Source organism: Erinaceus europaeus, chromosome X (genome assembly GCF_950295315.1).
Source record: "Erinaceus europaeus chromosome X, mEriEur2.1, whole genome shotgun sequence".
NCBI lineage: Eukaryota > Metazoa > Chordata > Mammalia > Eulipotyphla > Erinaceidae > Erinaceus > Erinaceus europaeus.
Window position 1 is genome coordinate 120,508,499 of NC_080185.1, and position 22,542 is coordinate 120,531,040.

General features: G+C 49.2%; 2 protein-coding genes across 2 annotated transcripts in view; one reads left to right on the forward strand and one right to left on the reverse strand.

Moving 5' to 3' along the window:
* SYAP1 (synapse associated protein 1) overlaps positions 1-1,097 on the reverse strand; it is a 26,665-nt gene extending 25,568 nt beyond the window's left edge. Inside the window, exon 1 of the mRNA XM_060182688.1 lies at positions 1,075-1,097. Within this exon, the coding sequence (XP_060038671.1) occupies positions 1,075-1,097 (23 nt within the window). The remainder of the gene's footprint in view (positions 1-1,074) is intronic.
* A 76-nt stretch (positions 1,098-1,173) lies between these two features.
* Positions 1,174-22,542, forward strand: part of CTPS2 (CTP synthase 2) — a 77,784-nt gene continuing 56,415 nt past the window's right edge. Inside the window, exons 1-6 of the mRNA XM_060182689.1 lie at positions 1,174-1,232; positions 1,402-1,534; positions 6,944-7,032; positions 8,724-8,818; positions 12,190-12,252; positions 12,365-12,408. Coding sequence (XP_060038672.1) covers positions 1,174-1,232; positions 1,402-1,534; positions 6,944-7,032; positions 8,724-8,818; positions 12,190-12,252; positions 12,365-12,408 — 483 coding nt within the window. The remainder of the gene's footprint in view (positions 1,233-1,401; positions 1,535-6,943; positions 7,033-8,723; positions 8,819-12,189; positions 12,253-12,364; positions 12,409-22,542) is intronic.

The window sequence follows — 22,542 nt, forward strand, 5'->3', positions numbered from 1 at the left end:
CCCCATCTGCCTCCTGCCTGCAGCTTACAGCAGTCCAAGTACCAAGTGGCACACTCGAGGTGACACATAGCCGGGCCAGGAAGCACTCTGGGGGCCTTCATAACAGGGAGGGCTCAGGACTCCCCCCACTTCCATGGGGGTGGGGAGCAGAGCTAGTGTCCACTTCCTGTAGTGCCACAGTGATGCCGCTTTTTGCAGGCTGTGGGCTCGGCCCTGTCGTGGTGGCTGCATGCCAACCTGCTTTTTTATTTAATGTTTATTATCTTTATTTATTTATTGGATAGAGACAGTCAGAAATTGAGAGGTCAGGGGGAGATAGAGAGTGGAGAGACAGAGAGACACCTGCGGACCTGCTTCATCACTCATGAAGCTCTCCCCCTGCAGGTGGGGACCGGGGGCTCGGATCCGGGTCCTTGCACATTAATATGTGTAATATGTGTGCTCAACCAGAAGCCACCACTCCTCCCTCCCACTTTGTCATCTAAGTCCTTCCTGTTTCGGTGGGGCACCGGTGGGCAGAGCCTCACAGAGGTACCCAGTAAACTGAATGCGTACGTCCCCTTCCTGGAAAGTCACCTCTGCTATCTCTGGGACTTCTTGCCTCTTGTCTCTTTGTGAAGTTAGCCGCCGTGGATGAGAAACAGTCTTCACCACAGTGCTCGGTCCTAGGGCACTGGGTCTCCTGAGCCTGAACGTGTGCAGCCCTAGTGGTACCCTCCCCCCCCCCCCCGCCACGGCCCCAGAGCAGACGTTTTTCATGTTCTTTGCACAGATTTCCTGACAAAAACAACAGTCAGACTTGCGCCTGGCATGGCAGGATGTGATTGAGTGGCTTATGGAGGCTGGGGTTCTCTCAAAAATGATCTCAGTGGCTTGTAATATTTTAAATAGTTCTCCAAGCTCCAGTCTTTGGACGTGCTGTGAATAAGCAGGCTTTTGTGGGTCTGCTGGGAATGTGACCATTTCTAATGTAGACGCGTTGGATGCATTTTCTTATGTAATGTCACCTTGCAGAGTGAGTAGTGGAATGTTTTCCCGCTGACACTCAGATTCCATTTTCTTTTGGAGTGTCACCTTGCAGACTGAGCACAGCTCATGTTTACGAGATGGGGATGGCTCTTTTATTTTGAATGCTTTTAACATTTCCTCTGATCATCTCCTTTCTGCGGATTTATGTCTGTGGCTGCATATGGGAGTGCCTCTGGGGCTCCTTGGGAGTTTGAAATCTACTGGTGGGCAGATGCCAGTTCTTCTAGGGGTGGGGCCAGATACTTCGCTAAAGACATGAAGTGCAAGGCTCATCTGTTCCCAGGGTTGTAGAGAGTGCTTTGGGAGAAGAACGGTGACTGCTATTCTGTTATATACGCTACAGATGACTTTCTGATTTGTCTTCCGGCTCAGGTATGAACGGTTACAGAAAACCTGCTCTATCGCCCTGGTGGGCAAGTATACCAAGCTCCGAGACTGCTACGTCTCCGTGTTCAAGGCCCTGGAGCACTCAGCCTTGGCCATCAATCGCAAGTTGAATCTGCTGGTGAGTCCCGGCCTGGCCTTCCTACCCTCCTGACACTCACCCCGCCATCTGTGTTCCCCAGGGCCAGGGTGTATTGAAGGCAGTGCCGCCCCACCTCTGGAGGGCTCCACATTCAGCCAAGAGTAGTTCTAGTGAAGGCTGCAGGACACCAGTGGCCCAGGGAAGAGGCGGGCAGGAAAGGGGGTGGGACAAGGCAGGGAGAGGCTGAGGAGCCGGGCACGAGGGTGGAGCTCATTACAGCCCAGGGGTCTAGCTAGGGGGTGCGCTCTGCCTCCCACGTCCCCACAGTGCAGACACCCCAATGGGAAGGAGGGCAGCAGTCGTGTTTCTTTTTTGTTTGACTTTTTTAAAAAGTTGATTTATTAACATGATATGGGAGAGTGAGAGTGAGTGAGACAGAGAGAGAGAGAGAGAGAGAGGGAGATATCAAGAACACAGCTATGTGAATTCGTCCCAGTGTGGTGGGGGCCAGGCTTGAATCTGGCTGGCACCGATGGCAGACCAGCTGTCCTCATCCCAGTTCGGAGTCCAGATTTTCAAAAATGCCGTCCTCCCCTTTCTAACTTGGAGGAGCGACAGCTGACTGACAGTCTCGTTTCTTTATGACGTCAGCGTTCCGGGAGAGCGGCAGGGACTGGTGTTTCACAGGAGCATGCTCTTGACCTCTGTCAGTGCAGACGGGAGCTCATGTACCACACGCAGTAGGCAGAGCACAGTGTGAGGTGCGGAAAGCAGAGCATTCAGCCTCGCTGAAGCCCCACTTCTCTTTCTGTCCAACTAGCCCAGTTTAACGCTTATCTCTGAGATTTCTCTCTCTAAGCATTCCTACTCAGTGATCTGCTGTCTGTGTATGTGATGGTTGATGGTTTCAGGAAGTCTCACTACCTTGAAACACTCATTTACCACGAGAGAGGTGGGAGGGAGAGAAAGAGACCAGAGCACTGCTCAGCTCTGGCATAAGATGATGGCAGGGATCGAACCTGTGGCCCCTGAGTCTCAGACACATATGTCCTGTGCTCTGACCACCTGAGCAAGCTCTCCTTACATAAGGAACAATGCTCCACTGAGGACATTCTCTCACTTCGCTTAGCTACCACCTTAGGAACCACCCACCCATCCCCTTAACTGTTTTTTTTTTTTTTTGTAATCTTCTCTTTTTATTTCCTATCCCCCCTTTTTTGTTCATTTTTTTAAAAAAAGGTTAACCCTTTTAGTTTAGCTTTTTCTTTTTTTAAAGATTTTATTTATTTATGAGAAAGTCAGGAGGAGAGAGAAAGAACCAGACATCACTCTGGTACATGTGCTGCCGGGGATCGAACTCGGGACCTCATGCTTGAGAGTCCAAAGCTTTAGCACTGCACCACCTCCTGGACTGCCGGGCTAGCGTGGGGGTGCCTCTTCCTGGGTGCGTACTCTCTGGGTTGGAGAGAACTCGACCGGAGCCAGCCTGGGCTGCTACTCACTCAGCGACTTGAGGGAGATGCCTCAGGAACCAAGCTCGTGGCTGTAGCGAGGCAATGCAATATCTTTTTTTTTAAATATTTATTTTATTTATTTATTCCCTTTTGTTGCCCTTGTTGTTTTATTGTTGTAGTTATTATTGTTGTTGTCATTGTTGGATAGGACAGAGAGAAATGGAGAGAGGAGGGGAAGACAGAGAGGAGGAGAGAAAGATAGACACCTGCAGACCTGCTTCACAGCCTGTGAAGCAACTCCCCTGCAGGTGGGGAGCCGGGGTTCGAACCGGGATCCTTATGCCGGTCCTTGTGCTTTGCGCCACCTGCGCTTTACCCGCTGGGCTACAGCCCGACTCCCCGCAATATCTTTATTGATCAGAGAGCCAAGGCTTTTAAAGGGCAGACCCGGAAGTGGCAAGTCAGAAACAGAAATGGCTAGGAAAGGGGCAGAGAAAGGCAAAAGGCGCTGGAAAGGTAGGAACTTCCTTAGCAACTGTTGCGAGGGTTTTAACTGGTAGGATTAATACTACCCTGCAGGCAGGGAGGGTCTTGAGGGCAGAAAGAAGATAGATCAAAGGGATGGAATGGGTGGGGATCTTTCAGGCAAAACAGTGGTTATGTACATAGGCCATAGTATCAGGAATGCAGGGTGGAGCAGGGGGAGCTGGCTTAATGTTTTAAGGAATGCCAGGCTCCTGGAGGCAGAAAAATGCAGGGTGCTTTGTGAGGCTCCTCACAATTTCCCGACACTAGACCACTCTTGGTTCATTTTTGTTAGTGGTTTCACTGCACTTTCCAAAATCACAGGGCTCCAGGGATAATTATTTCATACCCACACTTGTTGTGAGGAAGTCAGTGTGCCTTCCACCAAAGTTCTGTTCACCTGGCTGTGAGGGTGACCTGACTATGCCATCTGTCACCCCACTGATGGCCAGGGTTGATTCGGTCTGTCTGGCTGGCTAGGCGGGTGTCCCTTTCCTCCCTCACCACTCCATGTGTGTCCCTCCTGGAAGCTATGTACCCGGTCGAAGAGGACGGCCTTTTCCGAATAGAGACAGACCCGGCCTTCAGTCGAGGGTATACGAGTAGCTGCGCTCCCCTGCTAGAAGCTCCAAACAAGCTCTCAAAGTTCTGTGCCCCCTTTCCCACCCAGTCAACAGACCACTTGCTATTTTTTAAATTTTTTTATATTTTATTTATTTATTTATTTTCCCTTTTGTTGTCCTTGTTTTCATTGTTGCTGTAGTTGTTGTTGTTCTTGATGTCATCGTTGTTGGATAGGACAGAGAGAAATGGAGAGAGGAGGGGAAGACAGAGGGAGAGAAAGATAGACACCTGCAGACCTGCTTCACCGCCTGTGAAGCGACTCCCCTGCAGGTGGGGAGCCAGGGGCTCGAACAGGGATCCTTATACTGGTCCTTGTGCTTTGCGCCACCTGTGCTTAATGCTGCACTACTGCCCCACTCCCACCACTTGCTATTTTTTGCAAGTTCATTTGCTCTAGTCCCCTGTACCCCACAGTGAGATGAGCCAGCTGTCTGTCACTGCTCTTACTCACTCAGCACCATCGCCTCCAGTTCCATCCATTTTGTCCCAATGAGTCTCATCTGTTTCAGTGGTGGAGTGGTGTTCCATTGAGAATGCATCCCATGACATGACTTCTTTTTTTCCCCAATCTCATAACTTCTTTTTTTTTTAAACTTTTTTTTAATACTTATTTTATTTATTTTTTCCCTTTGTTGCCCTTGTTGTTTTATTGTTGTAGATATTATTGTTGTTGTCGTTGTTGGATAGGACAGAGAGAAATGGAGAGAGGAGGGGAAGACAGAGAGGAGGAGAGAAAGATAGACACCTGCAGACCTGCTTCACCGCCTGTGAAGCGACTCCCCTGCAGGTGGGGAGCCGGGGTTCGAACTGGGATCCTTATGTCGGTCCTTGTGCTTTGCGCCACCTGCGCTTAGCCCGCTGTACTACAGCCCGACTCCCAACTTCTTAACCCAGTTATCTGTCCTTGGGCATTTCTGTTGCTTCCATATTCTGACGACTGTATTGATAAATGGTACAGCTATAACCACAGGGCTGCATAGACTCTTTCCAATTACTGCTTTCAGGTCCTAACCACTTTATGTTTTTTGTCTTTCCAAGGAAAATTTAACTTCTGTTCCTTTCTCTCCTCCAAGTCTTCTGCTCCTTCATGGGAAAAGACAATAGAAAGCTTGTCATAACCCATACTCATAAAGACTAAGATGTTGCTTTTTTTTTTTTTTTTTTTGGCCTCTAGGGTTCTTGCTGGGGCTCGGTGCCTGCACCATGAATCCACTGGTCCTGGAGGCCATTTTTCCCATTTTGTTGCCCTTGTTGTCGTTATTGTTATTGTTGCCAGATAGAACAGAGAGAAATCGAGAGAGGAGGGGAGACAGAGAGGAGGAGAGAAAGACAGACACCTGCAGACCTGCTTCACCGCCTGTGAAGCGACTCCCCTGCAGGTGGGGAGCCGGAGGCTCGAGCCTGGATCCTTATGCCGGTCCTTGTGCTTCTGCGCCATGTGCACTTAACCCGCTGCGCTACCACTCGACCCCCAAGATGTTGCATCTTAAGATCTACTCAGATAAGTGATTTTTACAAGAGAAATATTTAAACATGGACATGTAGGGACTGTGGGAGTGGGGAATGTTGTACATGATTTTTCATTTAATGGGAGTTTAAAAGGTATGCCATTTCCTTTGCTTACTGGATAGAGACAGACAAGTCGAGAGGGAAGGGGAGACAGGCGGAGAAAGAGAGACACCTACAGCACTGCTTCATTGCCTGCAAAGCTCCCCCTGTCCCACAGGTGGGGAGTGAGGGCTTGAACCCAGGTCCTTGCACATGGCAGCATCTGCAGCCTACCAGCTGTCCCACTGCCCGGCCCCTTAGTGGGAGTTGTTGACACCAGCTTCTGAGTACTATTTAAATCATGCTCTCTTGATATTTCGTTCTTTTATCGTTTTTGGAAGAAAAAGCTGTTTTGCAAGGCTGTTGTCATCACAGGGTACACTTTTACATCTCCCCAAGATGGGCCTGCATGTGTCCTCCCCGCCCCCGTCCCCGCCCAGTTTGTCATACTCTTTTTGGGACCCGAGTGTGAGTGTACTTAACCTCCTGGGCTGGTGGCAGCCTTTTCCGGCTGGTGTCCGTCTGTCTTCCACGAGGTGCTGGAGTGATCTTTCTCTGAATTTCTGGGGAATGACCTGATCTTGCGTGTGTGATACTGCCAAGCGGCCTCCCCAAGCCACTTAAAAAAACTTCTGTGTGCTTAGAGAGGAAGAAAGGAGAGAAAGGAGGAGAGAGAGACTGCTTCACTATCTATGGGACTCTCCCTAGTGCTGTCCATGATGCTCCCATGTGGTGCTGGGCTGGCAGGGCCTCGAGCATAGCAGGAGCAGCGTTCCACTGGGTGAGCTATCTCCCAGGCCAGCCCCAGAGTGCTCTTTGTAAACTCACTGGCTGGCCCTCCAGTGAGGGTTTGTCCTACCGTGGCCTGAGCTCTCCACAGACCGTTCCTTCCCTCTTCCTCTTCTTGTCCTTCCTTCCTTTCCACATGCACCCACATCATCATCATCGGTCCGTCCCCAGAGAGCCTCCCTGATGCAGCTCCTTCCCTCATCCCTCAAGTCCCCAGTTCTAGCAGACGTGGCTTCTAGTTCCTTCCACAGCAGTGTCTTCCTTTCCCACCAATGGCGTTGTCCCTTTTCCGTGTGGATGCCTGTTGATTTGGTCTCCTCATCTTCCTGAAAGCGTTTAAGAGCCACAAGATGGAGAGGCCGTCTTTCTGCCCATGCCCAGTACAACCCTTGCATAACAAGTAGCTCTTGAAGACTTGGCGTCACAGCTCTCGATGGCCCCGATGGCCCCAGCATTTCTAAGCCTTGGTTTTGCTTTCATGGTCCTGTACTCTCTTGCTGTGTTTTAGTACATAGACTCCATTGATCTGGAGCAGACCACCGAAACCGAGGACCCTGTGAAATTCCACGAGGCCTGGCAGAAGCTTTGCAAAGCTGAGTGAGTATCCAGCAGCACCCATGCCCGTGGGGAGTGTGCCCTGTGCTTTCCCCCTAACCGTGTGAACCCCCCACTAACTGGACTCTGTGTGTGCCCCATCCAGGCCGCAGGACTCGGAAATGCTGTTAATGCCAGCGGGAGGGGCAGTGGGAATGCTTTTATTTGCGGGGAGGGTGAGGAGGTTGTGATGGAGAGAGAAAGGGGGTTGTTTCTTACCTCTGCGGCATGAATGCTTCTCCACGCAGTGCTGGGGAATGAAGCTAGGTCTTAACACAGCCGTGGTGTGGCCGAGCAGCCTCCCTGGCCTAGTTTCCATTCTTCTTTTGACAGGCAGAGACAGACAGACAGAAAGAGAGACACCATGACACCGCTCCATTGCCAATGGTATTCCTTTGGTGCTGTCCACGGGTCTCTTGTGTGGCTCAAACACAGGGTCACACGCCTTGTAAGGCCTGTACCCTGCCCTCCTGCCCCTCTCCACATTAAACTGAAACATAAGAATGGCATCCTCTCTGTCTCTCGGCTATCCTTTCTTTTCCATGTCCTTTGAGTCTAGGTTTTATTTCATAATCAACAGAACTCTTGGGGGCAGCATTGTATTTCTTTTTTTCTTTCCTTGGCTCTTTTCAGTGAGACCTAGAAGGTCTAGAAAATGTCTTCTCGGCAGGATTTTTGTTTGTTTGTTTTTTGTTCTCAAAAGCACATTTATTATGCAAAAGTGTCATTTCAAGTATTTGAAGTGTTTATTCTTTATTTATTAAAAAAGTACCCCTCTTATCCTGTAGTTTTGTCAATGTTTCCTTTTTATCAATAAAAAATAAAAAAAGGAGACATTGACAAAATCATAGGGTAAGAGGGGTACAACTCCACACAATTCCCACCACCAGAACTCTGTATCCCATCCCCTCCTCTGATAGCTTCCCTATTCTTTAACCCTCAGGGAGCATGGACCCAAGGTCATTGTGGGATGCAGAATCAGATCTCCCCTATGTTTCCTAGTGATAGCATTGGATAAGGGTCAGTAAGCATGGGAAGCTGCAAATGATTTTCATGTCTTGAAATTTGTTTTATTGATTTAACATTGGCGTATACTATCGTTAAGTTTCGGGGTATAGTCTCATACCCGCTTGCAATCGGTCAGACTCACCACACCCACCATCAAGGTCCCTGTGTCATTATGCCAAAGACACCCCTCTGCCTAGTCCCCCACTTCTCCCGTGCACTCTGACGACCGCCTGGCACTTATTACCATTTGTTTCTTTGTAAGTTTATTTACTTTCGTCCCCCCCCCCATAAGATCCCACATTTGAATGAAACCACTCAGTGGTTGCTTTTCCACTTCCTGACTTATTTCACTTAACATCACCACCTCTAGTTTTGTCCATTATTGTCCCAAAAGCCACAGTGTAATTTTTTTTAAGTATATTGATGAGGAAAAGAGGAGAACAGAAAGAAAGAGAACCCTAGGCACCACTCTAACATATGTGCCTCTGGGGATTGACCTTGGGATCCTGTGCTCAAGAGTCCAACCCTTGACTTTACCACCCCTGGATACCCACGATGCCATCATTTTGGTGGCTGGGACATATCTAATAGACTGTATTCATGAACCACAGCTTCTCCATCCGATGGAAAACCAATGTTTTAAAGTCATGTGATGTTGACTGCGCCTCATCTTGTGTCGGTTGCAGTGGTGTCCTTGTGCCAGGAGGCTTCGGAATCAGAGGAACGTTGGGGAAACTCCAGGCGATTTCTTGGGCAAGGGCAAAGAAGATACCTTTTCTGGGTAAAACTCATGTTTACAGTTTGTAATCTATAGTTTGAGTTTGGAAAACGGGTAGGGCTAGCCTGTGAGCTGGCTTATTCATTGACTTACATACTTTTCCTGTGGTGCTGGGGGACGGGTCAAGGGTCTCTTGGGCACGCACAATACCATTGAGAAGCTCCCCCAGCCTATTTTTTAAAAAGACTTTTCTATACTTAGAGGAGGCTAAAGGTAGGAGAGAGGGAGAGACACCATGGCGTTGCTTATCCTTACTCTACCATCCGTGGAGCCCCAGTGGTGGTGTCCATGGTGCTCCCTTGTGGTGATGGAGATGGAACCCAGCACCTCACACAAGGTAAGGTCTGCTCTTCCCCCTGAGTTCTGTCTGCCCAACAACTGTCCTTTTTTTTTTTTCCCCAAATAAATCAATTATTTTTCTTTTTAGTGGTTTTGGGGATTGAACCCAGGGTCTTGTGTAAATGTGATGTCACTGAGCCACCTTCCTGTTCCAGATTTTTTTTCCAGTTTTTATTCGTGACATATACTGATTTACAAAATAATAACCCTATCCTGTCCTCATCCCCTCAACGGAAACTGCAGTAGTTCTTCCAAGGCTACAGATATGTGTTGACTATATCTCTCTCTCTGTCTCTGTCTGTCTATCTATCTATCTATCTATCTATCTATCCCTTTTTAAAGTTTTTGTTTATTTATTCATGAGAAAGATAGAGAGAGAGAAAGACCCAGACATCGCTCTGGAACATGTGCTGCTGGGGATTGAACTCAGGACCTCATGCTTGAGATCCCAATGCTTTATCCACTGTGCCACCTCCCGGACCGCTCTATCTACCTATCTAATCTATCTTTTGCACGTTTTTATTCACTTCTGTGGCCCTACCTTCTCTTCCCTCCTAAGTCACACCTAGGCCTACTGATATTCCCAGTGTCCTTTTCCCTCTCTCCTCTCAGCGCCTGGCTTCCTCTATTCTAGTTTCCCAGATTTGCTCCCCTTTCAGATTCCTTGTGACAGAAGCTTCAGGTCCTGAGGGAATTTGGGTTCAGAGCCCTCTGGTCATCTTCCCCAATCATTCTCCCCCCGAGAGGATGGACCAAAATTCTTTATGGGGTGCAGAAGGTAGAAGGTCTGACTTCTGTAATTGCTTCTCCACCGGACATGGGCATTGGCAGTTGATCAATACCCCCAGCCTCCTTTTCTCTCTCCCTAGTACTATTCCAGTTTTTTATATTTTTGAGACAGAGAAAGATAGAGAGAAAGAGACAGAGATGCCAGAGAGGCAGAGAAAGAGAGGCACCAACCCACCACTCTGCCACTCGTAGTGTGCTCTCCAGTGCTGCCCATGGTGCTCCGTGGAGTGTTGGGCATGCGGCCCAGGTGCTCAGCCGTGGTGTAAGGTGTGTACTCTACCTGCTGCATCATCTTCAGTTCCTGGAACTCCCCTTTCAAAAGAGAAGCCTGGAGCTCTTACCTTGACACCTTGCTTTATTTGTGCCACCCTGTCTGGGACAGCTCTCTTTTAAAGCACTCCTGTCTGACTTGCACCTAACCACGGCTGGTGCGCTGTAGCTCATTCCCACCAGCTGCTTTCTCCTCAGCTCAGCTCGCTTTGTGTCCTAGTTCCAGGGAAGCTTCTGAAGTTCCCCAAAGCCCTCGGCTGTTTCATGCCTATTGGCTTTCGCTCTGCCTGCCTGATGTATTGATCGCCCTCTTCTGGCATCCCTTGCAGACCTTGCATGTGTCTGTGAAAGCTTCCAGAGTGCGGAATGCTCTGTGGTATTGGCTGCTGTTTGCCTTGGTTTTCCCTTCCTTCCTTCCTTCCTTCCTTCCTTCCTTCCTTCCTTCCTTCCTTCCTTTCTTTCTTCCTTTCTTTCTTTTTAGCAAAGCACTGCTCAGCTCTGGCTACTGGTACACCAGAATACCAAGGGTGGAGCCTGGGACCTCCTGCATGCAAGTCCCACTGCTCTCTCTCCCACCCTCTGTGACGTCATTTATTCATCTGCTTATTTATCATTATTTTGCAGCACCAGGACTGTGAGAGTGTGTGTGTGAGTGAGTGAGTGTGTGTGTGTGTGTGTGTGAGAGAGAGAGAGAGAGAGAGACAGAGAGAGATAACTTGCTGCTCCTGGGCCCAACTTTCATTCATTTTATTTTGATAGAGAGACAGCCAAAGAGAGGGGTGACGGCCACAGCACTGTCCCTCCATTTGTGGAGCTTCTTTGGCGTCACTGTGCTCCCCTATGGGGCCAGAGTTCAAAGCTGGGGTGTCCTGCCTGGTGATGGTGTGGAGGGGTACTTTTCCAAGAGGGCTGTCTCCCTGCTGATGGGCTTAGTCCAGAGCAGAGAACTCAGGCCCATGGCGCAGCTGGGGCTGCTCCGTCCTCTCCCTCCCGTCTTGACTCTCTGTTGCGGTCAATTTGGTGGCTCCCTTCCCCGCCCTCCAAGGTGCCCAGGCCCGCCCAGAGAAGCCTACACCCCCGGCCGCTGCTGCTCCTCCACAGTGAGTGGGGGGGGGCTTCCCAGCCAGCCTGTGGGCCTCTTTACACCTCAGCCTATTGGTATGCCCCCTACCTGCCCTCAGGCATTGTCTGCACCCCAGCAGAGAAGGGAGGAAGCCTCAGCCTGTGGAGACTTCCTCTTGAGGTGCTCTCTGAAGGACTCAGACTGTGGGGGAGGCGGAGGAACGTTCTGATCCCTTCCGGCTCTTTCTGTCTGGTTCAATAATCAAATCAGCATCAGACAGATTAACAGAATGAAAAAAAAAAACTCACCCAAATTGAATTGTGTGTTTCTCCTGAGCCTGCCGGGCTCCATTGATTTCAGCTCTATACCCCCGGAGTGCTCTGGGGCAGCAGCCCGGGAGCCCTCATGTACGCCAGTTTGGAGGGAGGCCAGTTTCCCTTCTGTACCCTGCTCTGTCCCCCCCCCCCCCTTCTTTCTGTGGAATGAGCCCAGGGTTTTGTGTGCAAGTCAGCTTTCTGGCCCAGTTATTTTCTTCATTCCATATATTTCGAGAGAGGAGAGAGCTAGAGAGACACCACAGCCACTGCTCCACCTGCCACTATTCTCCCCCACCCACCCCCGCCCCCAGTGCTGCCTGTGACGCTCCCTTGTGTCAGGGCTCGAACCCAGGGCTGCACACACGGTAAGCTGTGTGCTTTACCCACTGAGCCTGCTTTCGGACTTTGATTTCCTTCTTCCTCTACTCTGGCCACCTGGCTCTTGGGGTCCCATTTGAGCCCTGTGGGCAGGGCATGAACCCCGCCGGCAGAGGCTGCGACATTCTCACCAGAGGAGCCAGGCAGCAGACAGATGAGCCGGGAAACCGGCAGCCGTACAGAGCGCGTTCAGTCCCAGTCTCTGCTTTTCCACACAGGAATTTGCCTGGGCATGCAGCTAGCCGTCATAGAGTTTGCAAGAAACTGCCTGGACATGAAAGGTAAGTCCGGGATTGGCTGGTCGATCACCCTTGATTTAAGAAAGCTCTCGTCCCCCTTACCCCCAACAGATTTTCAGCATCAATAATCACGGAACTTGTTTCTTTACCCCAGATGCCAACTCCACAGAATTTGAGCCAGAGACCCGCATTCCTGTGGTAAGTGGCTGGTCTCTCATTCTGGGTTGCGTCTCCCTCATGCTGGTTCTGGTTCATGTAATTGGATTCAGTGAGTTAGCTCTTCGGCGAGGGCGCCTGCTTTGCCGTGTGAGACCCAGGTACACCACATGAGAGCTTTGCAGCACTGGAGGAAAGCTTCGGTGCTGTGGTGTCTCTCCCTTTCTCTGTCTCTCTCGGAAAAGGTTGGCTCAGAGCAGTGAAGTCTCAGCGACAACAACGACAACAAAATCAGGGTCATTTTTCCTCATCACTGCAGGACGTTTTCGGTTCTGTATGAATTTGTCCTTACTGTTAGGATTCTTTTCACACGAAACTGCTTTGTTCTCCACAGTCCATCTTATCAGATGCTGTCTGAGAGAAAAGTTTCTGGTTTCTCTGTATAGCGGTTCTCAAGCTTAATGTTCAGGGAACGGTGAAATTGGCCGTGACAGCAACTGATAATGGCTGATATGAAGTGGCTTGCTTTCTCTCCAGACCTCTCCGTCTATCTGCCCCTGTCTGTCTGTCTCAAACAAAAGCAGTGCGTCCCCCCCCCCCTGCTCTTCATCGTCCACTGATTCTGTCTCCCCTTCTGGGAGAAGAGAATATTCCCTCCAAGGTTTTCTGCCAAGTCCATTGTGTGCTGCCACCTGCCGTGCTGCTAATCGCAGCCCCTCCCACCGCAGCCCCTCCTGCTGCCTGCCCCCGGGAGTGCCATAAACCCAGTGAAGAATTTAATAAGCGGAACACTACCAGCCTCATCACTGCCGCTTTCCCATTCCTCCGCGAAGTCTGTGACCCTTCGCGTTCCACGCCTCTGTCTTCTGTGCTGCTTCAATAGGCTGAGCCACTGCCCTGGCCTGTGACCTGTGTCTGTCACACGGCACGTGTTGTGTTGTGTTGTGTTGTGTGTGTTGTGTTGTGGCATCCACCAGCAGACTGTTTTTGTGCTGCTGAATGGTCTCCCCTTTCATGAACCCAGTGCATTTTTTTTTCTCGGTTCATCAGATGCTAGAAACATTGGGATGGATTTGCTGTTGGGCTCTCACAGACATGTTTCTATGTGGACCCATGTTTTCACGGTCCTTGCATAGTGTGCAAGTGTGGTCCATGTGGCGGCAGTGTGTCTCAACCTCTAAGGAGCTGTAGGGCCGGCCGCCCCTGTGGCTGTGCTGTTTCTCACCCCTCCGCACAGTGTGCAGGGCCTGCGCTTTCTCCATGTCTCCAGCACCCATTGGCTTCTGCCTTTCAGATTCGAACTCCCTGAGTACGCATGAAGTGGCACCTCACTGTGCTTTGCTTTGCCTTTCCCCAGCGGGTAAGGATGGCGAGTCTCTTTCCCATGCACTCACCGGGCTCTTGGATCTCATCTTCAGAGAGCTGTCTAGTCACCTCTTGTGCCCACTTTTAAATTGGGGTATGTGTCTTTTAAGTTGGGCTGGGTGCTTTAATCTTTAATCTGCAGTGTTGACATCTTGGCAGGTGATTGTTGTGGGGGCTGCCCTGTGCTCCGCCGGGTGTTCTGCAGTGTCCTCGGCCTCTACCCACTGGATGACCGATGCACACTGCCCACATCCCAACTGTGACACTAGAATCACCCCCCAGACATCGCCAAACTCCCCTGGGGACACAGGCACAATAGCCCTCTGTTGATTTTAGAGAAATCACTTAAGTTCTACTCCTCCCCCAGTCTATCCCTTCTCCTGATGACAAACATGAATTTAAAAAAATATTTATTTCTTTCCTTTTCTTGCCCTTGTTTTACTGTTGTAGTTATTATTGTTGTTATCGATGTCGTTGTTGAATAGGACAGAGAGAAATGGAGAGAGGAGGGGAAGACAGAAGGGGAGAGAAAGACAGACACCTACAGACCTGCTTCACTGCTTGTAAAGGGACTCTCCTGCAGGTGGGGAGGTGGGGGCTCGAACCAGGATCCTTAATGCCAGTCCTTGAGCTTAGCACCACCTGTGCTTAACCCGCTGTGCTACCGCCCGACTCCCCAAACATGAGTTCATATACACATATGCTTGATTTTAATGGGGGGATGAGGGGAGCACTGTTCAGCTTTAGCTTGTGGCGTTCCTGGGGACTGAACCTGGGACCTCTAAGCTTTAGGAATGACAATCTTTGCATAACCACTATGCTATCTCCTCTGGCCAAATTCCTTTTGTTTTAATGAATTAATTTTCCATTTCTCAAAGATAAACATGATCTTCTACTTGTGACGCCCTCTCCTCCTTAAACAAGTGGTCCTGTCGGGGAGCAGAACTCTGCCATTTCAAAATATGTCTTCGGCAAAAGATTGATTTCCTGGGAGGGGCTCTGAAATAGGGGCCAGGGGTGGGGTCCTTTGAGAGAAGGCCTTCGGGCCTTTCCACTGCACCTGGGAGACCGGTCCCTCGCCTCCCCAGCTGCTTATCCCCTCGCTCCCAAGGGCTGTGGTGAGTCCCTTGGTAGGGCTAGGTTTCTCCCACGCATACAGGCGGCGCACAGGGGACTGGTACCCTGTGCCTCTAGCAGTACACGCGGCACACTGTTCCCGGCCTGCTCTCACTTTATACTCTGGAGTGGGGATCGGATTGTGGCATGGAAGAAGGTGGAGATAGTCTCCACGTCCGTTTCCAGCTCGCAGTTCCGATGATAATGAAGTGCAACCATCACCAAGCCGGCCCTGAAAGAGGTTCTAAAAGACCTCTTATAAACAAGAACATCACTATAATACTTGCAGTATATCAGAGCAAACCGATTATAAAGAAGTGTAGCTTCGCAGCCAGATGGCCCTTTTCAGTCTCGCGTGGACGACCCAGTACTCGTGAAGAGTTCCGTATGATCCTTTAGAAGGAGCATGCTTCCTGACTAATGGCTGAAATGGTTGTGCTGGCCAACCTCTTGGGATTTCTTTTGAAGCTAATGCTTCAGGTTAGGCAGTGACTTCACCAGTAGGTGTCACTGTTCCATAGCTTTGGCAAGGTTTGCTCCCTTTTTGCGTGTGCGTGTGCGTATAAATGTGCAGGGTTACAAATGCTACAGAAAAGGTATAGCTGCCTCTCTTCAGTTCCTTTTCCCAGTAGCAGCTGCTTGTTAATTTCTTTTGTAATTCTTCTTTGAGTGCATGCATGTCTCTCTCTCTCTCTCTCAGTGTATGTGTACACACTCACCTATTCACACGCATATATGAATTTGCTCCTTTAAAAAAATCCAAGCTGGGAGTCGGGCGGTAGCGCAGTGGGTTAAGTGCATGTGGCGCAAAGCGCAAGGACCAGAGGAAGGATCCTGGTTCGAGCCCCCGGCTCCCCACCTGCAGGGAGTTGCTTCACAAGCAGTGAAGCAGGTCTGCAGGTGTCTATCTTTCTCTCCCCATCTTCCCCTCCTCTCTCCATTTCTCTCTGTCCTATCCAACAACAAGGGCAACAAAAGGGAATTAAAAAAAAAATCCAAGCTGACAAAGTAGCTCACTTAGGGCACTGGCTTTGTCACTGTGTCACCCAGGTTCGTGCCTGGCTGCCACCACAGTAGAAGCTGTGGTGCTGTGGTGTCTTTCCTTCTCTTTCATCTCATTACCTATCAGATTTCTTGTGTTTATGACATATGAGGGATAGTTTCACATGAGGCAGAGAAAAGGGAGGGAGGGAGAGAAAGAGAGAGAGAGGAGGAGGAGGAGGAGGAGGAGGCAGCCAGAGCACTAATCTGGTACCTGTGGTGTTGGGATTGATTTTTTTCCTTTATTGGGGGATTAATGTTTTACAGTTGACAGTAACTACAGTAGTTTGTATATGTGTAACATTTCTCAGTTTTCCACATAACAATACAACCCCACTAGGTCCTCTGCCATCCTGTTGTAGGACCTGTACTCTCAGGGACTCAATTTTGAATTGGGAACCTTGGGCATTGAAAGTCTGAATCTTAAGTTAAGCCATTTCCCCAGCTGCTACTCATCGGCTTTACCGTGTAAGAAAACCTGAAGACACAGGGCCTGCAGGATAGCTCACCTGCTTTGTCATGCATGCCACCTGGGGTGGTGTCTGGCCCCCACCACGCTGGAGGAAGCTTTGGTATTGCAGATGTCTTTCCCTCTCTCTGTTTCTGTCTGAAAAAGTTGGCCTGGAGCAGTGAAACCCCAGGATGAGCAAAATCAGACAGACAGACAGACACACACACCCACACCCACACCCACACTCTGATCACTTCACATCAGTGTCAAGTTCAGGCTTGTGTTGTCTGCATCATTCTGTACTGGTCTCTGCTCAGACAGGGCTACTGAGGTTGTGCCTGCTATCTTGCTATTCGGGTCGGATGTCCCTGTACCCACCTATGGGCTCCTAGGGGCTGGATTTCTCCAGGGGGAGTTACATCAGAGGATCAGTGCGTTTTGATGGCCTCCTTACTCATAAGAGAAATAAGAACAGGAAAACCTCATTGCTGCTGAACATCTTTATGGCCTGCAATCAGTTTGCTGGAGAGAAGTTGCCTTAAGAACCAGCATTTGTGACGCTGGTGAGAAGTCTTATTAAAGAAAAAAGCAAGGTAATAGAACCATAAGGTAGCAAACAGCAGGGAGCCTGGGGAATCACTTAAATTGGAGCAAATAACAATGACTTCCCGTGGATAATGGGCATTCTGGTCCTTTGAGCTACAATATAAAGAATTCGGACACTGGAAGCCTCCCTCAGGAGTTATTTGCTGCTCAGACCTGTCCGTGGGTGTGGGGAGGATCACACATTTCCCCTCTCCCCTTCTAGGTTCTTGGCTAAACTGTCCTGTAACAGAAGACCAAGTAACAGGAGAAAAACAAACTTAACATTATTCTGTCTCCTCCATCTGTGGGTGAGACCCAGGCAAACTGATTAAGTCCCCGACAAGACCAAGCCACCCCCTTAAATATCATGTTCAGTCCCAAAGCAAAAGAAACTGAGGGGAAGGCAGCAGGGTGGGGGCCACCCTACAGATAGAGATTTCCTTTCCATACAGGGAAGCATAGCTTCTACCTGGGTTTTTTCTAGAACTTCAGCTTGGTAGGAAAAAACAAAACAAAGTCAACTCAAAATATTTTTGATGCCAAGAGGCTTATTGGGGAGGTACTCTGCTCTGCGGGCCATTGGAGACCTTGGTCATGCATGATGAGTGCTAAGGCTGCCTGTGGAACCAGGAGAGATACTGGCTTCTAGGCCAAATAACTGACGGGAGGTATCTCACACACACACACACAGGGAGAAAGATTGTTCTCCAAGAGTGAAGGGAGACGCACTCTTTGTCGAATTTCCAGAGTACCAGGAGAGAATGAGCAAAACTGATTTTATTATGTGTTTCCCTGCTTTCCAACTCTGCTCTGCAGAGTTTAAAGAAGGCAGCCCTGGGCTTTGCAGGGGTGGTGGTGGTGGTGGTGGTGGTGGTGGTGGTGGTGGTCGTCGTGGTCGTGGTCCCAAGGCGTTTCTGATTAGGGAGCCTGCTTCAAAATAGCTTCACCTGCCTTCCAGGGGCTAGCGTACCAGGAACCCAGGTGGAGCTGCTTAGCATTCTGACTCCTTCTGTCACGTGGCTGCTACTGCTGGTGCCCTTGACCTTGAGTTTAGCATTAAATTACTTCAGTTCGTGGTGCTGGGGAGGAGAGGGAAATTTCCTTCTACCCTTCTGGGTTTGCCTTGGGTAGGTCGAGCAATCCAAGTGACATCAGATGAATTAGTAGCAGGAAAAAAAACCAAAACGAAACCCAGATTTAATTTCTTAGTGAGGAGGAGGAGGAATGGGATGGGGGCCTGTGGCTTCAAGGAGGAGGGGATTCATATGACAAAGACCAGATGCGCTGTGCTTGGAGGTTTGCCCTGCCATGGAGACATCTTTCCCTCTCTGGAGCTAACCCCAAAGCTGAACAAGACCCTTCCCCCAGTCTTCATTCTTTTAGGTAGCTGTGGGAGTGGTGCAGGTATCAACTGTGTGAGCCCGCAGGGCCTAGACTGACCTCAGGTCAAAGTAGCCCCCATGCCAAAGGGGCTCCATTTTAGGAAGGCCTGGCTAAGCATCTACGGGAGCGCTCTCCCTCCAATGTCCTGGGCTTTAAAGGTAGCTTTGCTTTGCCTTTCGAGGCACAGCTTGGGAGGGTGAGCTCAAGCTGGTGTGTAGGTATGTGGATGGCTTGTGTAGTGGCATTTCTTCACTGCCTGCTAAACACAGCCACCTCACAGATGCACATTTTCCCAAGATGCACTGGGAAGGAAGAGTGAGAGGTGGCTGGAAGTAATTGAAGGGAATGCGAGTGGAACTGTGAGGATGCTCTGTTTGATATCGCACTTGCAGCTATTTATCATAGATGAGATTTCTTTTACCCTCTTTGATCCAGGGACTTTTTTCCCAAGTCAAAATTAATTTACATCTGAAACTGAGGATTTGTGAAATAGGCACATATAATTAAAAGTCAATCCAGGCGACGGACAATTTGTATCACACATTCCACGTAATTAATGCATAACATTTCTGACTCCTAGTTGAAGGCTAGCTTGAAAGATTTCTGTCTTCAGTATTTTCACATGAACGGCAGATTAAGAGGTGGTGTTAAAAGCCAGACGCTTAGAGCAATTAAATATTTAAGAGTTCTAGGAGACTTTTACTTAAAGGCTGCTTTAGGGGTTGGACAGTGGCTCACCTGGTAGGGCGCACATGCTACTATGTACAACGACCAGGGTTCAAGCCCCTGGTCCTCACTTTCAAGAAGGAAGCTTCACAAGTGGTGAAGAAAGGCTTCAGGTGTCTTTCTGTCTTACTCCCTCTCTGTCTCCTCCTTCCCTATTGAATTCTGTCTGTCTCTGTTCAGTTACAAGAAAAAGACTTCTTTGCCTTTGGAACACTGAAGTTTCTCCCAACTAACAAAGAGATCCACAATTGAGAGAGAAAGCAGGGTACTGCTCTGTCATTGCATGGAGTGCCAGGGATTGAACCCAGGGCCTCACACATGCAAAACACGGACTCCACTCTATAGTGCGTACTCAGCCCCAGCAAAAAGATCTTACAGACATCATTCGGAGCTTAGTTTGGGCTGAAGAACCTTTCCCAGTCAAAGCAGTTGTCAAAAATCCAGCTGCCATCTGGGTGAAATAGCTTCTTCTGGGCCATCTGGAGCCTGGTGCTCATTGTGTTGTCTCTGGTGGGAGTACAGGAGCGGCCTCAGTTGATGCCACACCATCAGCCATAGTAAGTGCTTCCTATCTGGAGAGAGGGAACTTTGCCCAGGCACGCTGGCTGCTGTCTGATAGTGAGGGTGTCTTGCCCACATGATCCTCCACGTTACCCAGGTCCGTGCCATTCTGGAGTAGACCCCGCTTGGTGAACCTCCAGGGCAGGCAACGAAAGACCAAGCAGGCACTTCACAGCTAATGTGAACCGTGGATTCAGTGGGAAATACCTTAGGAAGAGGCACTTTAACCTCTTGAATCTTTCTTTTTTTGGCAGTAGATATAACTGGAAGCCAGTGAAAAGAGCTCATCCACTTAAGCGCCGCCTCCAATACAGTGTAGTTAATTGTAGAATTATTTTCTATTTTATTTATTTTTATTTGATTGGATAGAGACAGAAATTGAGAAGGAAAGGGGAAATAGAGAGGGGGAGAGCCCTGCTTTACAGCTTGTGAGGCTCTCACCCTGCAGGTGGCGATGGGAGGCTTGGACCTCGGTCCTCATGCATGGTAACTTGTGCGCTCAGCTGGATGTACCACCACCCGACCCCATTCTTCTTATTATAAATTTTTTTTATTTAATAGGACACAGAGAAATTAAAAGGGAAAGGGGTGGAGAGGGAGTGGGAGAGACAAAGACCCCTGCAGTACTGCTTCACCGCTTGTGTAGGTGGGTACTGAGGACTGAAACTCAGGTCCTTGCACGTAGTAACATATGCAGTTAACCAAGTGTGCCACTGTCTGCTCCCCCCCCATTATTCTTTTAACCAGAGCTCAGCTCTGGCTTGTGGTGCTGGGGATTGAACCTGGGACTTCAGCTGCAGGCATAAAAGTTGTTTTGCAGAAGCATTATGCTGTCTCTCCTGTCTCAAAATACAGTGTGTCTCAAGTGAGCTGCTGTCACAACCCAGCTTGTAATTTTGTTGGGGATCGAGACACAGGCTGGTGACACGTTCTGTGACATCCGAGTATATGATCAGTGTGTGCGTATGCCCTCGTTACTGCCATCTCAAACTCTCTGCTACGATAGATGTGTCTTTGCCATCCAGGATGGTGGCCAGTAGCCTCGTGGGGCTATAGCACACTTGAAATGTAGCTAGTGTGGTCGAGGAGCTGAAAGTGAGATTCTATGTCCTTTGAGTTAAATGTCCACAGCCCAGGCAGACCTTAGATGCTTAAGAATTCAGAGCTGCTGTGTAATGGCAGAGGAGTACAGTGGGCTTAGAGTAAGAAGGGGAGATTGTCAGGGGCAGGGAGAGACTTAATCAGAAAGTTAGGTTGGACTATGGCAAGAGCGCCTCATTGTTTAGTTGTGATTAATGATGGATCGCAGTATTTTATGACCACGACATATAATTTTCCACCACACCCACCACTACAGTTCTGTGTCCCCACCTTCCTGTATCCCACCATAGTTAACCACCATAGTTCTCACAAGCCTTAGAAACACTAGTTTATATAAGACTTTTTAATCTTTAACATTCTAAGATTCTTCTAATTTTCTCAAACCTGCAACTGACTACAGAAAACTTAATAGAAGTGCCAGTCTAGGAAAACAGTAAAGTACAGAAAGAACAAAAGACCTTAGTTTTCTTTTTCTTTTTTCTTGTTGCTATTATCGGCTTCACTGCTTTGGGCTGGCTTTTCCCAATAGAGGCAGAGACAGGCACGGAGGGAAAGATTTATCGGTACTGAAGCTTCCTGTCAGTGCAGTGGAGGTGGGGCTCGAACCTGGTTCCTGTGTATGGTGAAGCCAGTGCACCATCTAGGTGAGCTGTTCTGCTCACCAAGAACAAAGAAATACTATGGGGGGGGGGAGAGGGGCAGGGGAGTTGCCTGGCTGAAGCCCAGACTCCTCCAAGGCAGTGGAGGGGACTAGGGCATGGGTAAGCTCTCTCAGTCTCTGTGGAGGTCTTTGGGGATCGGGTCAGAATTCGTGCTGAAGGCAGTAGTGATTCAATCAGACCATGCCTGTCAGCCGTACCCTAGCATGACCACACCATCCTCATTTAGTAGAGTGGGAGAGAGGGAGAGGGAGAGAGAGAGAGGGAGAAGAGACTCCAGGAAGGCTCTTGGGTGAGTGCCTCAGCCACCTCCCTGTGTCAGAAGGACCTAAGTGAGCAACGGAAGTAGAAGGACTTGGCTGGTGAAGTGACTTTCTGGACGGAATGAATAAGATCCAGTGGTTTTGGATGGTCCAAAATCATGCATTCAGCTACTCATGGTTGCTGACAGGCTCCTTTCCAAGTGGTACATGGTCACTTGCCCCAGAGGCTGGGCCTGTCTGTAACTCATCCCTGAGGCCCAAGCAGGAGCTGCAGACTCGCTCCTGGCACGTGGGAAGCAGCTGGGTGAGTAAAACGATCCTGACGGAAGCATTCTTCTCGGGGCGTTTAGTCTTGACGGAAGTGTCAATGCAGGATTGGAACTCCTCAAGAGTATTAGAGTGTCTTCTGACAGGAGCCACCAACCATTTCTGGCAATGATGTCAGCGTTATTTGAGGTGACAGGCAGGGTGTTTTTCTTCTGATAGATCTAGGTATTGAATCACTGAGCCAGCTGAGGTGGGACTGGGTCTTGGGTTAAATGAAGCCTTCGCTTGGGGACCAGTATCTTAACAAGAAATCTCTTGGACTTTGAGTTCCATATTTCCTTTGGGAAGTATGCCCTTGTTTTTTTCAGGAAAACTGTGCTGATCATTATGTTATTGGGGAATGAAATGAGAGAAATAAGTGTGATTTTTTTTTGATGGACCTAGAACTCCTGTTATCCCATTTAAATGATCATGACATCAAAATGCACACAGACTGAGTTGTCTTATTCCCTGTGATGGGCGGAAGGGGCATTTTCTTTCTTTGAATTCACAGGCACAGTCTGGCAGTTCAAGAACACCAACCTTAACAAACCAATACAAAATAAATGTATGAGAAAGACAGAATCATGCAGTGAATATCTATTGTGTCTCTCCCATG